A 14,473-nucleotide genomic window follows, 5' to 3' on the forward strand; every position below is an offset into this window, starting at 1 on the left:
TTTGTTTAATTTGTAGACCAAGGAAGTAATTTAATTCCCCCATCATACTCATTTCAAACTCACCCTGCATGTCTTTAGCAAACTCTTTGCACAAATTTTCATTAGTAGCACCAAAAATGATATCATCAACATAAATTTGAACGATTAGCATATCTTCCTTTTTAATTTTTATAAAAAGTGTTGTATCAATTTTTCCTCTACAAAAACCTTTGTCAAGTAGAAAATTACTCAATCTTTCATACCATGCTCTAGGAGCTTGTTTCAAGCCATATAAGGCTTTTGAAAGTTTGAAAACATGATCCGGGTATTTATGATTTTCAAAACCGGGAGGTTGTTCAACATAAACTTCCTTCGAAATGTACCCATTTAAAAAAGCACTTTTAACATCCATTTGATATAATTTAAAATCTTTAAAACACGCAAAAGCAAGTAACATTCTAATAGCTTCAAGTCTAGCAACTGGTGCAAAAGTTTCATCAAAATCAATTCCCTCTTCTTGATTATAGCCTTGAGCTACTAATCTAGCTTTATTTCTAGTAACAACTCCAGATTCGTCCATTTTATTTCGAAAAACCCATTTTGTACCAATAACGGGATGATCCTTAGGTCGAGGGGTCAAAAACCAAACTTCATTTCTTTCAAATTGATTTAATTCTTCTTGCATTGCTAAAATCCAGTTTTCATCATTTTCAGCTTCTAAAAATGATTTTGGTTCAATTTGTGAAACAAATGCCAAGTTACCACAAATATTTCTAACAGAGGAACGGGTTTTTATACCTTCCGCCGCATCACCTATGATGAGGTCTTTGGGGTGGCCATGAGCATACTTCCATTCTTTTGGTAGATTTGAGTCATTTTCTGGAAGAGTATATATTTCTTGAAGTTTCTCCATTGTCATTTCTTCATCATGTTCGCGTAATGGATTTTCTTCATTTTCCTTTTTATAAATGCTCTCCATGCTTGGTTGATTTTCTACAATATCATTACTTAAAAGATTCTTGGAAATAATATCGTTAGATTCATCAAAAACAACATGCACAGATTCTTCAACAAGTAGAGTTCTTTTATTAAATACTCTATAAGCTTTACTAGACATAGAATAACCAAGAAATATAGCTTCATCTGATTTAGCATCAAATTTTCCTAAATTATCTTTATTGTTATTTAATACAAAGCATTTACAACCAAAAGCACGCAAGTGACTAATATTTGGTTTTCTACCTTTCCAAAGTTCGTAAGGAGTTTTCTTAAGAATAGGTCTAATCATGGCACGGTTTATAACATAGCATGCAGTGTTTACAGCTTCCGCCCAAAAATATTTAGGCAAATTATTTTCACAAAGCATAGTACGAGCCATTTCTTCAAGAGTTCTATTTTTTCTTTCAACCACACCGTTTTGTTGAGGAGTCCTAGGGGCTGAGAAATTATGATCTATTCCTAAGTCATCACAAAACTTAATAAAATCATCATTTTCAAATTCTCTACCATGGTCACTTCTAATACTACAAATATTAAGATTTTTCTCATTTTGAATTCTTTTACAAAGTTTTGAGAAATTATAAAAAGCTTCATTTTTGTGTGCTAAAAATAATACCCATGTATATCTAGTGTAATCATCAACACAAACAAGGGCATAAGATTTTCCTCCTAAACTTAATGTTCTAGATGGTCCGAATAGATCAATATGCAAGAGTTGAAGCGGTCTAGTAGTTGAAACGATATTTTTGGATTTAAAAGAAATTCTAGTTTGTTTTCCAAATTGACATGCATCACAAAGTTTATCTTTTTCAAAAACAATTTTTGGTAAACCTATGACTAACTCATTTTTTGAAAGCTTGGAAATTAAATCAAAATGAGCATGTCCTAATCTTCTATGCCAAAGCCAACCATTATCATTTATAGCAGATAAACATTTAATGTTGAAATGAGAAGATAAATCATGTAAATCAAACACATATACATTCTCATGTCTATAACCTACAAATAAAGTTTTGTTTTCTAAGGTATTTTCAATAGTGCAATGAGTTTTCTCAAAAATAACTCTATAACCTTTATCACATAATTGACTAATACTAAGCAAGTTATGTTTTAAACCTTCAACAAATAAAACATTTTCAATAATAGGAAAGGGATTTTTACCAATACTTCCTACACCAATGATTTTACCCTTGCTATTGTCGCCAAAAGTCACATATCCGCCATCCTTTAGTTGGAGTGTGGCGAACATAGCTTTATTTCCAGTCATGTGCCTCGAACATGCACTGTCGAGATACCATCTATCGTTACTGGATTTTGTCTTGAAACATACCTACAAAAATTTGATTTCTCTATTGGTACCCATTTTTTCTTGGGTCCATAAAAGTTAGAATTTGATACCCTTGAGATATCCTTAGGAACCCACATCTTTTTTATTTTAGCAAAAGGATTTCTTTTAATAGGACATGAAGGTGAAATATGACCTTTTGTTCCACAAAAATGACATGTGAGATGAGAGTGATTAGAAGATGCATATACAAAACCATTTTTGGCAGTTTTTACTTTTGAAAAAGGTTTATATCCAATTCCGGCTCTACCAAAAGTACGGTTTTGATTTTTAAGAATTTTATCTAAAGTCTCTCTACCTTGAGTGAACTTTGAAAGAGTAGTTTTCAAGTCTTCAATATTTTCTTTTAAAATAATTTGCTCATTTTTTAAAGACTCGTTTTCTTTTTGCAATACAACTAAATGTTTTTCAGAAATTGAAGACTCTTTTTGAGTTAAAATCTCATTTTCCTTTTTCATTTTCATGGCTTCATTTTCTAAAGCATTTATCTTGGAAGTCAATGATTCATTTTCTTTTGATAAACTTGAAATTACTTTCTTTTGACAATTATTTTTCAAACTAAGTTTCTTAAATTCTGCATGTAATTCATCAAAAGCTAATTGTAATTCATCAAATGTAAAGGATTCGTCATTTACCTCATTTTCATTTCCAAGTGCCATTAAACATAGGTTAGCAACCTCGTTTTTGCAAACTTCGGTTTCTGTGTCGCTTTCATCACTATCTTCTCCCTATGCTGCAATCATAGCTTTCTTTTTGTCCTTCTTGAATTTTTTCTTAAGTTCTGGACATTCTGATTTGTAGTGTCCAGGTTTGTTGCATTCATAGCAGGTTACTTCTGATTTTTTGTGATTTTCTCCTCTTTGAAAATCCCTGTTGTTGAAGTCTTTTCTGAAAAAATTTCGTACACCTTGTTTCTTTCTCACAAACCTTTGGAACTTTCTAGTGATGAATGCCATTTCCTCATCCTCATCTGAATCATCTTCCTTATCCTCTTGATGTTTCGAGGTGGATTTGAAAGCTATTCCTTTTTTCTTGTTGTTGTCTTCCTCTTCTTTTCCTTCTTGCATTATGAGCTCATGAGTTAAGAGAGATCCCATTAACTCATCTAGACTTAGCTTTGATAAATCCTTGGCTTCGGTAATGGCAATAACTTTTGTCTCCCAACTTTTTGGCAATGACCTAAGCACTTTTCTTACAATTTCAGCATTAGTATATATTTTGCCAAGAGAAGTTAAACCATTAATAATATCAGTAAAACGAGTAAACATTTGAGGAATAGTTTCATCAGGCTTCATTTTAAAAAGTTCATAATTATGGACTAGCAAACTAACTCTAGATTCTTTAACTTGTTCGGTTCCCTCATGAGTCACTATAAGCTTGTCCCAAATTTCTTTAGCGGTTTTACATGTGGAAATTCTATTGAACTCGTTGGCATCTAAAGCGCAGTACAACATGTTTGTAGCTTTGACATTAATTTGGGCCATTCTAGTATCTGATTCATCCCACTCATCTTCAGGTTTTGGTACCCTAAGTCCATCTATAGTTTTGGTAGGAATTTTTGGACCATTACAAATAATTTTCCAACATTCATAATCATTAGATTGAATATGTATGGTCATCCTAGTTTTCCAATAGCTAAAATTTGTGCCGCTAAATAGAGGTGGCCTATTAGATGCTTGTCCCTCGGGTAAGGAATAACTAGGGGTTGCCATGATCTACTCTAAGACGGTTAAGTCACAAACACTAGAGTCTAGGCTCTGATACCAATTGTTATCCCAGTTAGGCAACCCAAGAGGGGGGGTGAATTGGGTTATTAAAAATTTCACAGTATTAAATATAACACAATATTCAGAATTTGAATAAATAAAAACAAACAGAATAATAATTATCAATATAAAAGTAGAAGAGATAGAGAGAGAAAATCAAACACTGCGATTTATAGTGGTTCGGCACGCCAGGCCTACGTCCACTCCCCAAGGAACCTCCTTGAGAATTTCTTTACTATCAATTGAATAAATACACCACCAAGCTTGTGGATTTGGCACAGGGCTTACTCTTATCTATTGAGCCTCACTCAACAATAAATGCCTTACCCTTACAAAATCTCTCACAAAAATAAGGAATAAGAATAAGTGGTAATTGAACCCACTTTTACAATAATTCTCTCACAAAGAGTAGATATGAAAGTGTAAGAACAAAAGCTAGACTTAGATCTGAAAGTGAAAGAGAAGAATACAATTTGGAGCTCACAGAAAATTTTCTCTTCAAGTTCTTGATTTTTTCTCCACATCCAACACCTCTATTTATACACAAAAATATACCCGTTGGACACTCCTTGCTGACGTCATGGCTTACATAAGCACGCTCCTGACGTCATCGCTTACATAAGCACGCTCCTGATGTCATCGCTTACATAAGCAGGCTCTTGATGTCATTGCTTACATAAGCACACTCCTTAAATTTAAATAGTCAGCAAATGATAAGAATTAAATAGATAAAAATAAGATTGATTTTTTTCTTCTTGTTTTTTTTCAAACATGGAGCCACCGTTTTTGTAGACAATTTAATACAAAGTTCACAACTTTCAAACAAACAAATAATTTTCTCCATCTAGTTTATAATATATATATATATATATACACATATACATAACTCCATCTTGTTCTTCTTGTTTAATTATAATATGATATAATTAATGTAGTGTAAAAAATTTAATAGCGCACGTGATGTATTCTGCATATAATGTTATATAAGTTCTGATCAAAATTTTGCATACAGAAAAATCTCTATAAATAATATTTATGATGGATCTGAAAATATATGTCATCTTTAAAATATTGTATATGTTGTAAAGATTTTAAACTAAATGTATTTTACCACTCCATATTAATTTTGTCAAAATAAGACAACCCATAAATATCAAATTTGTCAAAATAATACAACCAATCAATCATTTTTGTCAAAATAATATAATTAATCAATTTGTCAAAAGATGAATAGTAATTAACCATATTTTTCAAAAAGTGAATAGTAAAGTTTTTGAAAATATTTAAAATAATCATTTTTGTCAAAATAATATAATTAATCGATTTGTCAAAAGATGAATAGTAATTAACCCTATTTTTCAAAAAGTGAATAGTAAAGTTTTTGAAAATATTTAAAATAATATTTAACATATATATTTTAAAAAGATAATATTATTTTATTTAAATAATATTTAACAAATATATATATTTTAAAAAGATAATAATTTGTGTCAAATAATATGTATATTAACTAATATATTTTAGACATCATCAAAATTAAATAATATGATTAACAGAGTTGATTACCATGATTTCATATGTCTGTCAAAGTGAGATTTGACATAAAGTGCAAGGGTGCAAAATATAATTTACCCAAATATATAATGGTATTTTGAGAAATTGGTAAAAAAAAAATTAATTTTTAGACTTTTTTTTTTTGACTTTTTAATTTTTTTGTAATAAAAAAACTAAAAAGTTAGCTTCTTTTTTTTTCCTTTTTTTTTTTTTTTTTTGTGGCTTCTCTCCAAATTGTCCCATAATTGGCTTGCCACGTGTTTGTCTGGCCTTGAAGTTCTTCAAAGTAGATTTATCTATTGTCTTGTCATAGGCCTATCATTTTGAAGAAATTATTTGAAAATGTGAACAAAGTCAGATATGTTCATTTCGTAGTATAACAATTATATTTTTGTAATTGTATAGCACTACTAAAAGTTGAAATTTGTAAAAATAAAAATAAAACAAAACAAAACAAAAAACAAATCTTACATTTATATTTATTTTTAAGTAATTGTTCTAAAATATTAACAATTAAGTTGTTAATTCATGCAATGCATGGGTTAAACATATTTGTTTTTAAATTTTTTTTTATAAAATATAGTTAAATTATTTATATTTTTGAATATATAAAATATTTAAAATAATTGCTAAATTAGAGGGAAAAAAAAGAAGCAATAATTTAAAATTTAAATAATAGTTTTAATTATTTATTTTAATAATTTTAGTTGTATCGTTTCATAAAAGCATTACTTAAATCAACATATATACTAATTTTAAATAAATTTTTTATGTGTATTTTAATAATTTTAGCTCTATCATGCTATAAAAATGTAACTTATATAAATATATATAATAAATTTCATAAAAAAAAATATTTTTAATATTTAATTTTAAAAAAAGTGAAAATTGTAAAATAAAATTAATTGGTAAAATATTTTTAGTATGTATAATTCTGTTAAGTTTTATTTATGAGTAATTAGATTAAGTAGAAGTGTTTTAAATATTAAATTCTAGAAATAATTTTGGTAAGGGCATTGAAATTTTAATATAAAAAAAAGGGGGGGAGGGGAGATGCGCTGCATATGAGAGAGAAAAAGTTAAAGGTAAACAACATTTTTTTGGATTTAATTTGACAATTTTAGTCTTATCATTTTATAAAAGTCTTATTTAAATCAATACATATAATAATTTTAAATAAATTATTTGTGTAGTTTTTAATAATTTTAACTCTATCGTACTATAAAATATAAATTAAATAAATATATATATAATAATTTTAAATTATATTAAATTATAACACACAAAAAAAAATATTCATTTGATAATTTTAATCTTTCGTGCTACAAAAATGTAACTTAAATAATCTATATAATAAATTTATATAACATTAAATTATAATTTGATATTAGAAATAATTTTTATAAAATTAAAAGTGATTCTAATTATTTAATAGATTCAATATAATTAATTTTGTAAATAAGATAGACATAAAAATAAGAAATAATTTTAATATTTTATTTTAAAAAATGAAAAAAGTATAATAAAAGTACGTTTAGTATGTATAATTCTATTAAGTTTTGTTTATGGGTAATTTAGATTAAATAGAAATCTTTTAAATATTAAATTTAAAAAAAAAATTGGTAAAAGGATATATTGATGTGGCATTTTAATAAATAAATAAATAAGAAAAAAATGAGAGGTGTGCCATATAGGAGAAAAAAAAAAAATTGAGAACAAACACTACTTTAAATATAATATATATATATATATATATGATGTTTGATACAGTTAATGCCTCCCTCCTCTCTTTTGGTATCCGCAGTAAGAATTTCATTAATAAATATTCATTTCACATTATAACTATTATATTTTTATAATTTTCTATCTCCACTAATAAATTGGAAATTCTTAAAAAAATAATCCGACATTTATTTCTATTTTAAGTATTTGTTTGAAAATATTAATATGTGGTTAGAAATTGTTTGAAAATGTAAACAATTTAGTGGAAATTTAGTCAAAACCTTTTCATTGAACTCTTATTTAGTGAAAATAATGGCTTAATTTATTTTTCTTTATAAACTCCCTAGGGAGAAAATATATAATTGAGTAAAAACAAAATAAAATATTTTCTTTTTTTTTTCCGTCTTAGACAATATTGTCAGAGTAACATGTTACTATGAACCAAAGTAACATGTTACTGTCAAACCTGTGTTGCAGTTATTATTACTGTTTACATCAATTTTAACAGTAATAATTATTTTTAAAAAAAAAGAATTTCATAGTTAACATTAATCTTATTTGATAGATCTTGATGAGAGAATTCTAAAAATATTAATTTTATTAAAAATCAACATCTATATCAAATGTTATATTATTGTAAAATTTAATATTTTGATAATAGTGATATTTGTTGAACTTTTTAAGGAAATTTTTTTATACTTGTCCTTAATGCATTAAAATTTTATTATGAATGGATTTTGACCAAGTCTCCCTCTTTGATTCACATTATAGCAGTTATATTTTTATAACAAAAATATAAAATTCTTTTAAAAAAGTATATATAAAAACAAATCTTACATTCATATCTATTTTTAGGAAATTGGTCGAAAATGTGAAGAATCCCTCCCTCTCATTTTTGGTAACAAAGGTTAGGATTTCATTAATAAACATTTATTTCACATTACAAGGTTAGATTACATAAAAATTTAAAATTTAAAAAAAAAAGGCAAATTACAAACACACCCCCTAAACTTTGCTTAAAATACGAATTACCCCCTGTGATTTAGAAAATTACAAATACCTCCCTATCAAAAAATTTTATTTAACAGAATTAGCTGAAAAAATAAAAATTCTAACTGTTCTCCTATAAAATAATAAAATTATCTGAATTATTAATTGAAATAAAATTTTAGCATCATTAAAAAATTGTTAATTAACTTGATGATTTATTAATAAAATGACTTATTTGTAATAAAATTAGAAACCTTAGGAGGCATATTGTAATTTCTAAAACTACAGGGGATAATTCATAATTTGAATAAACCTCAGGGGTGTGTTTGTAATTTATCAAAAAAATAATAAAAATAAAATTTAAATAATAAAAAAAACAGTTTGGTGAACTTGAATCATAGTTGGAACAAATTTCAAAAAATAAAATAAAATCAATTATTATACTTATGTGAAATATGAAATTTATGTGGTAAGATTGATAACTTTACTATGAACATGTTTAACCATGAGGATTAGTCCAATGGTTAGAACTCGTGTTCGTCACCAGACAGCCACCCACCTTCCTCTATAATGTACCCAAAAAATGGAATTCAAATTCAAATTCAAATTATAAGAACTAATGTTTTAGGTTTGGTGCCATCTTTAATAAGTTCTATTTATCAAAGAAAAATAAAATAACTGCCACAAAATTCTGCATCTGCCTATCAAAAGACAAAACAAAACATAGACTTGAACTAAACATTACCAATGGCCTTCTATCATTTAGGGCACTTCAAAAAGTTATTCAAAATATTAATTCTCAACTGGATATTTGAACTGCTATTTACAACTTACAAATCATCAAAAAAAACTCATTATTACCTCATGTCAACTGGATATTCAATTCTTCTTCTTCAAAAGTCAAAACTCATACAATGAGTAAATCCAATTTCTTATTTTCCATGATAAGATACCATGTTCAAATGGGAAGAATAAACAAACAAGAATCCAAGAAAGACACGCACAAATCCACTGTCTTATAATGGTGGACACAAATTCTCTCTAAATAAGCTCAAATGTAAAACTCTCCCAACCGTTCATTTGGAAATCAAGGAAACCAAGAAGAAAACATATATATATCATATATCAGCCGCTTTGTCAAAAGATGTAAGCCTTCCCCGAGGGCTTATTACTATGCATAGTTCTTGCTAAAATATAAGTTTAGTTGAAGAAAGGCTGAACAATCCACAGGTCTTTCCAATGATGATGCTTAATTGCAACATTTATATGGTTCTGGTGATCATGGCAAAGATGACGCAATCGATAGAAAGAAAGTTATGAAAGAAAACAAGTTATTGTAACTAAAGAATTGTAGATACGCCGGTGATGATGATGAAATCGATTGAAAGAAAGTTATGGAAGGCAACAAGTTCTTATCACCAAAGAATTGTAGATAAGACCTTTCAAGTGGTAATATAAACCTGCTAAAAGGCAAGACAAGATCAATCCAACACTAAAATCTACGTCGTATTTCATGAAAGCTTTTGAGTCAATAACTAAGGGCAATATGTTGTCTGCCATTACTTCTCTTCAGCATTTTTTTTTTTTCAAAGTTTTCTGAAAATCCCATTTGTACAACCATGTTATCTCCATCCAAGCCAAAAACGAAGGTTGAGATATAAAATTCACAGCACAAATTTGAAGTACATAAATGTAAAAGGTGAGAACATGTACCATTTTTAATTTAGCTACAAGAAATACATATGAGTTCTTGTTTAAAATCGTGGAATCCATAGCACAAGACACTAAGCCATGAAAAAAAGAAAAAAAAAATCTGAGAATTGCTTACAAGTTTCCAGATGAAAGGAACTACACCACATGGCTATATAGCTCTGACATAAGCTGACTTGATCCAAAAAGTTTTAAGCCCTTTGTTAATCCATCATGTCCAATCTAACCAACATAAAGAATTGCTAATAATCTCTTGTATTTCGTTTGGGATCCACATTCTGCGTCTTTTATCAAGCCTAATATACCTCAAGGTCTGGCATCCAAGCACCATCTCTTCCAAATCCTCCCCTGAGAAATGAAGACAACTAACCAACACAAGCTCTTTCAAAGCCTCATGGTTCACAAAAGCACGGATTCCATAACCAGTAATTGACTCACAACCCGTCAGATCAACCGCCTCTAAATTCAAGCAGTTCTGAGCAAGAGCAACAAGCGTAGCATCCGATAAATTTATCAACCAAGAAAAGTTCAATCTCTTCAGAGTTTGAATTCCAGCAATCACCACTCCCCCAGTATCGGTCACTTTTGGTCCACACTCCCCTAAATTCAATTCTTCCAAGCAATGAAACTCCCTCAAATGCAACAACCCATCATCCGTAATTCGATCACATTCAGCAATTACCAACTTTTTCAGGGTCCTTGACAAAGACCCACTTGCCAATGAAGCCAAACCCCTATCGGTAATCAACCAACAACCTTGCAAATTCAAAACTCGCAAAGAAGTTGCCGACCCAATTGCTTGTAGAGCTTCATCTGTAATCTTATTGCATCTTCCTAAATCCAAATTCACCAACTTTCTGGCGAAATGAACTAGTGAAATTACTCCTAAACTTCCAATTCGACATCTCCTTCTCAACAACACATTGGTTAACTTGTTACAAGCACTTGCAAAAGCACATAAACCATAATCATTAACATCATCCAAACCAGGCATATCATCAAATTCATCCAAATTACAACGCAATTCGCTATAATTAAGATTGAGAACCTCAAGTTTAGGACAAGTTTTAGACACCAATTCGATGTTGGCATTGGTAATTACTTTTTTTGATTGAAAAGAGACTAAATTTGGGAATCTGGGTAAGAAATTAATGAGAAGATCAGGTTCAAAAACACGGATAGAGAGTCGGTTCAGACCCTCGACTCTCAGCCATTGTTTGCATACCTGAGAAAATGATTTTCTGTCATTTGGGTCATCAACCCATTTGAGAATTAATCCTAAGGCATCATCTCCAAATCTTTCCATGACCCAGTTGTGTTCTTTGATTTTGGAGGTGAACCCTGATTTCTATGACACCAATTTGAAGAAAAAAATACACCAAAAATCCCTAAAGAATAAAGCAACGAGACATCATGCAAGTAAGCTCTTTTCAAAAATTCAAAGAAAGCAAATGAAACTGAAAGGTGTGAGAATTACGAAGCGAGGGTTTTACTAGCTACACGGCATAGAAAAAGACGAAGGGGTAAGGAGAGGGAGGAGAGATGAGGAGGAAGTGAATCCAAACAAAGTTTATATGCTGTCGGTCCAACATTATTTTCGTAGGTCCAACACTAATATTGAGCAATACTGAGACCATCTCTCATGATTACTCAGATTTGTCATTGAATTTAAATTTGGTGAAAAAAGAATTTTTTTTTTTTAAATATTAGAAATTTTAAAAATTTTATAAAAGGTCTTCTAAATGTCTCATAAAAATGTGAGATTTACATGAGATTTACATTGTGTGAATCCTACATCCATATAAGACATTTAATAAAAATTTTGATAAATTTTTGAGGTTTCAAGTATTATTCTTTTTTTTTTTCTATTCTAACAATTTCATTAAATATGTATTAAATTCAGAATTTTATTTTTTTTCTTCAAACTGGGAATCATTGTACCCTTCATCAAATCACTATTTATAGTCGTTGCCGGATGTCCTCCTAAATAACCACCTCAGGACAAAATTTTGTGAAAAAATTACACTAGTCGGTCGACAACCTGATCGTCCACCTCAAGGCAAAACAATAAAATAAAATAAAATTACACTGGTCAGTCGACCGGCCCGACATCTGCATGGTCGTCTGCCCGATTGATCGGTGTTCTGATGAAACTCCAAAATCCTCCGTTGGAGCACTTGATATCAAAGGAAGTTTTTACTCAAATTTGATGAAAAAAATTGATACACCATTGGAAATGCTCTAAGGCTATGTTTGGCATAAATGTTTTTTGTTAAAATAGTCACAAAAGATAAAATAGGTTAAAAAGTTAATAAGACAAAACATCATATCTAAATGGTAATCATTTTACTTTTTTTTTCTCATAAGAGTAAAAAAAAATTCAAAAAATTCAGCTCAAATGATAGCCAAAAAATAAAAAAGCTAAAAGGTTAAAAAATTAACCCACGACCAAACGAAGACGAGGAATACGTCATTGAAGTTTTAAATTTTGCAAGAAAAAAAAAATAATTGCGCAGCATTCCTTAAACAAATATACTCCTTAGTTTGATGAAAATAATTATAAAAAAAATATATTTATTATTCAAGTTTAAAAGTTAAATTTACTTTTTAAATTTAGTGATGTATTAAGAAAATAATTAATTGGTAATTTTTTTCTTGACACATCACTGAGTTTAAAAAATAAGATCTTGTTTGTCATAACCTCAAAAAGTCAAAAAGTCACTGTCCCATTTAAATCGCATCATTTTATTTAAGTCATATCACATTTCTACCACATCACTTCAAACCCAACCCATACTAAACTCATATTTCATAAAAAGTAAATATATTTATTTAGATCATCCTAAACCACCCTAAGTCTAAAAAGTAAATTTGTATATCTTTTTTCTAGACAAAATACATCTAATTAAATAGTTAATGATTATAATGCGTCCGCAAATAACGTAATTAATTATTTAAAATAAGCATAATGACTGAGACCCCAAGTAGGAGTGACCCCTACCATCCAAACTATTTTTTGATTGGTTGAAATTTTTTTTTTTTTTTTTTTTACTTGCAATCACAGCCCCCCACGTGGAGGTGGAGGTGCTAGGGGTCTCAGCTAGGGGTGAGCAGTAGATACACCGATCCGCTAAAACCGACCGAACCAAACCGATCCGCTGCATTTGGGACAGATGCGTGATAACGAATGGATGGTTGCGGATTGATTTTCTCCAATCCGCCAATCTGGTGGACGGATAGCAGATTTGAGATTTCTTTGGCCGCAACCGAACCGCCAAACCGCGAGCACCCCTAGTAATTTATAAGATTTTGTGTTTTCAATTTGTTTAAATATTCTTTTTGTGTTTTCAATTAAAAAAGAGTTTAAATATTCTATTAAAAAAAAAATTTCAACTTGAATATCTTTTTTGAATTGAAAAAAATAAACGTATTATTTATCTATATTTTTTTATTTTTAAATCTATCTCTAAAAATAATAAATAAAAAATATGATATATGCTGGTTGGTTTTTATTTTCAAAAACAAATATAGATGTAACAATATAGAGACATACAATCTTTACTACTGCTCTGTTCATAATTTTGGTGGTTTGAATTGTTTTTATATTTTAAGAACCACACATTGTAATACTTTATGTGGATAAGGGATGTTGTGATTGTAGTATGTGGATGAGGCATGCAGTAATTGTGATTTTCTAAAATTTCAAACTTTCTTACTTTGGATGAGGCATGCTGTAACGCCCCAACCCTTCACATATCATCGATATTGTTCGCTTTGAGCCACGCCCGCACGGATTTGTTCTTCCCAGTGGGTCACCCATCCTAGAACTACTCCAGTCTAAGCACGCTTAACTAGAGTGTTCTAATAGGGATCTCATCACCCGGGAAAATGCCTCGATGCTATATAAGGGTCCAGATTCTTACTTTTATAGCCTAGGAACTCGCCCTCCATTCCCGATGTGGGACACCGGGGCCTTACAATCCACCCCCCATAAGACTGCACGTCCCCGTGCAGTAGCCTACCAGCTCGCAAGCCCGCTCACATACACCGAGAGATGCCAGGGGCCCACACTCGGTACTCCGGAGAGTTAGCTCTGATACCATTTGTAACGCCCCAACCCTTCACATATCATCGATATTGTTCGCTTTGGGCCACGCCTGCACGGATTTGTTCTTCCCAGTGGGTCACCCATTCTAGAACTACTCCAGCCTAAGCACGCTCAACTGGAGAGTTCTAATAGGAATCTCACCACCCAGGAAAGGCCTCGATGCTATATAAGGGTCCAGATTTTTATTTTTATAGCCCAAGAACTCCCCCTCCATTCCCGATGTGGGACACTAGGGCCTTACACATGCAGTGATGGTAATATTTTTTTAAGTCATTAACTGTAATATTTTCTTCTCTCTTT

The 14,473-nt window shown here is 30.0% G+C and overlaps 1 protein-coding gene across 1 annotated transcript; it reads right to left on the minus strand.

Moving 5' to 3' along the window:
- Positions 1 to 10,276: 10,276 nt before the first annotated feature.
- LOC114260635 (EIN3-binding F-box protein 1) lies at positions 10,277 to 11,371 on the minus strand. The gene has a single exon (XM_028200788.2). It carries the CDS (start codon positions 11,369 to 11,371, stop codon positions 10,277 to 10,279), a length of 1,095 nt encoding a protein of 364 aa, XP_028056589.2.
- Between the last annotated feature and the right edge of the window lie 3,102 nt (positions 11,372 to 14,473).

The sequence above is a fragment of the Camellia sinensis genome, chromosome 11, assembly GCF_055761805.1.
Source record: "Camellia sinensis isolate YWXY chromosome 11, ASM5576180v1, whole genome shotgun sequence".
Lineage (NCBI taxonomy): Eukaryota > Viridiplantae > Streptophyta > Magnoliopsida > Ericales > Theaceae > Camellia > Camellia sinensis.

What these genes read in the sequence shown, in the direction of transcription:
- LOC114260635 (XM_028200788.2), bottom strand. Translation starts at nt 11,371, where the DNA reads ATGGAAAGATTTGGAGATGATGCCTTAGGATTAATTCTCAAATGGGTT.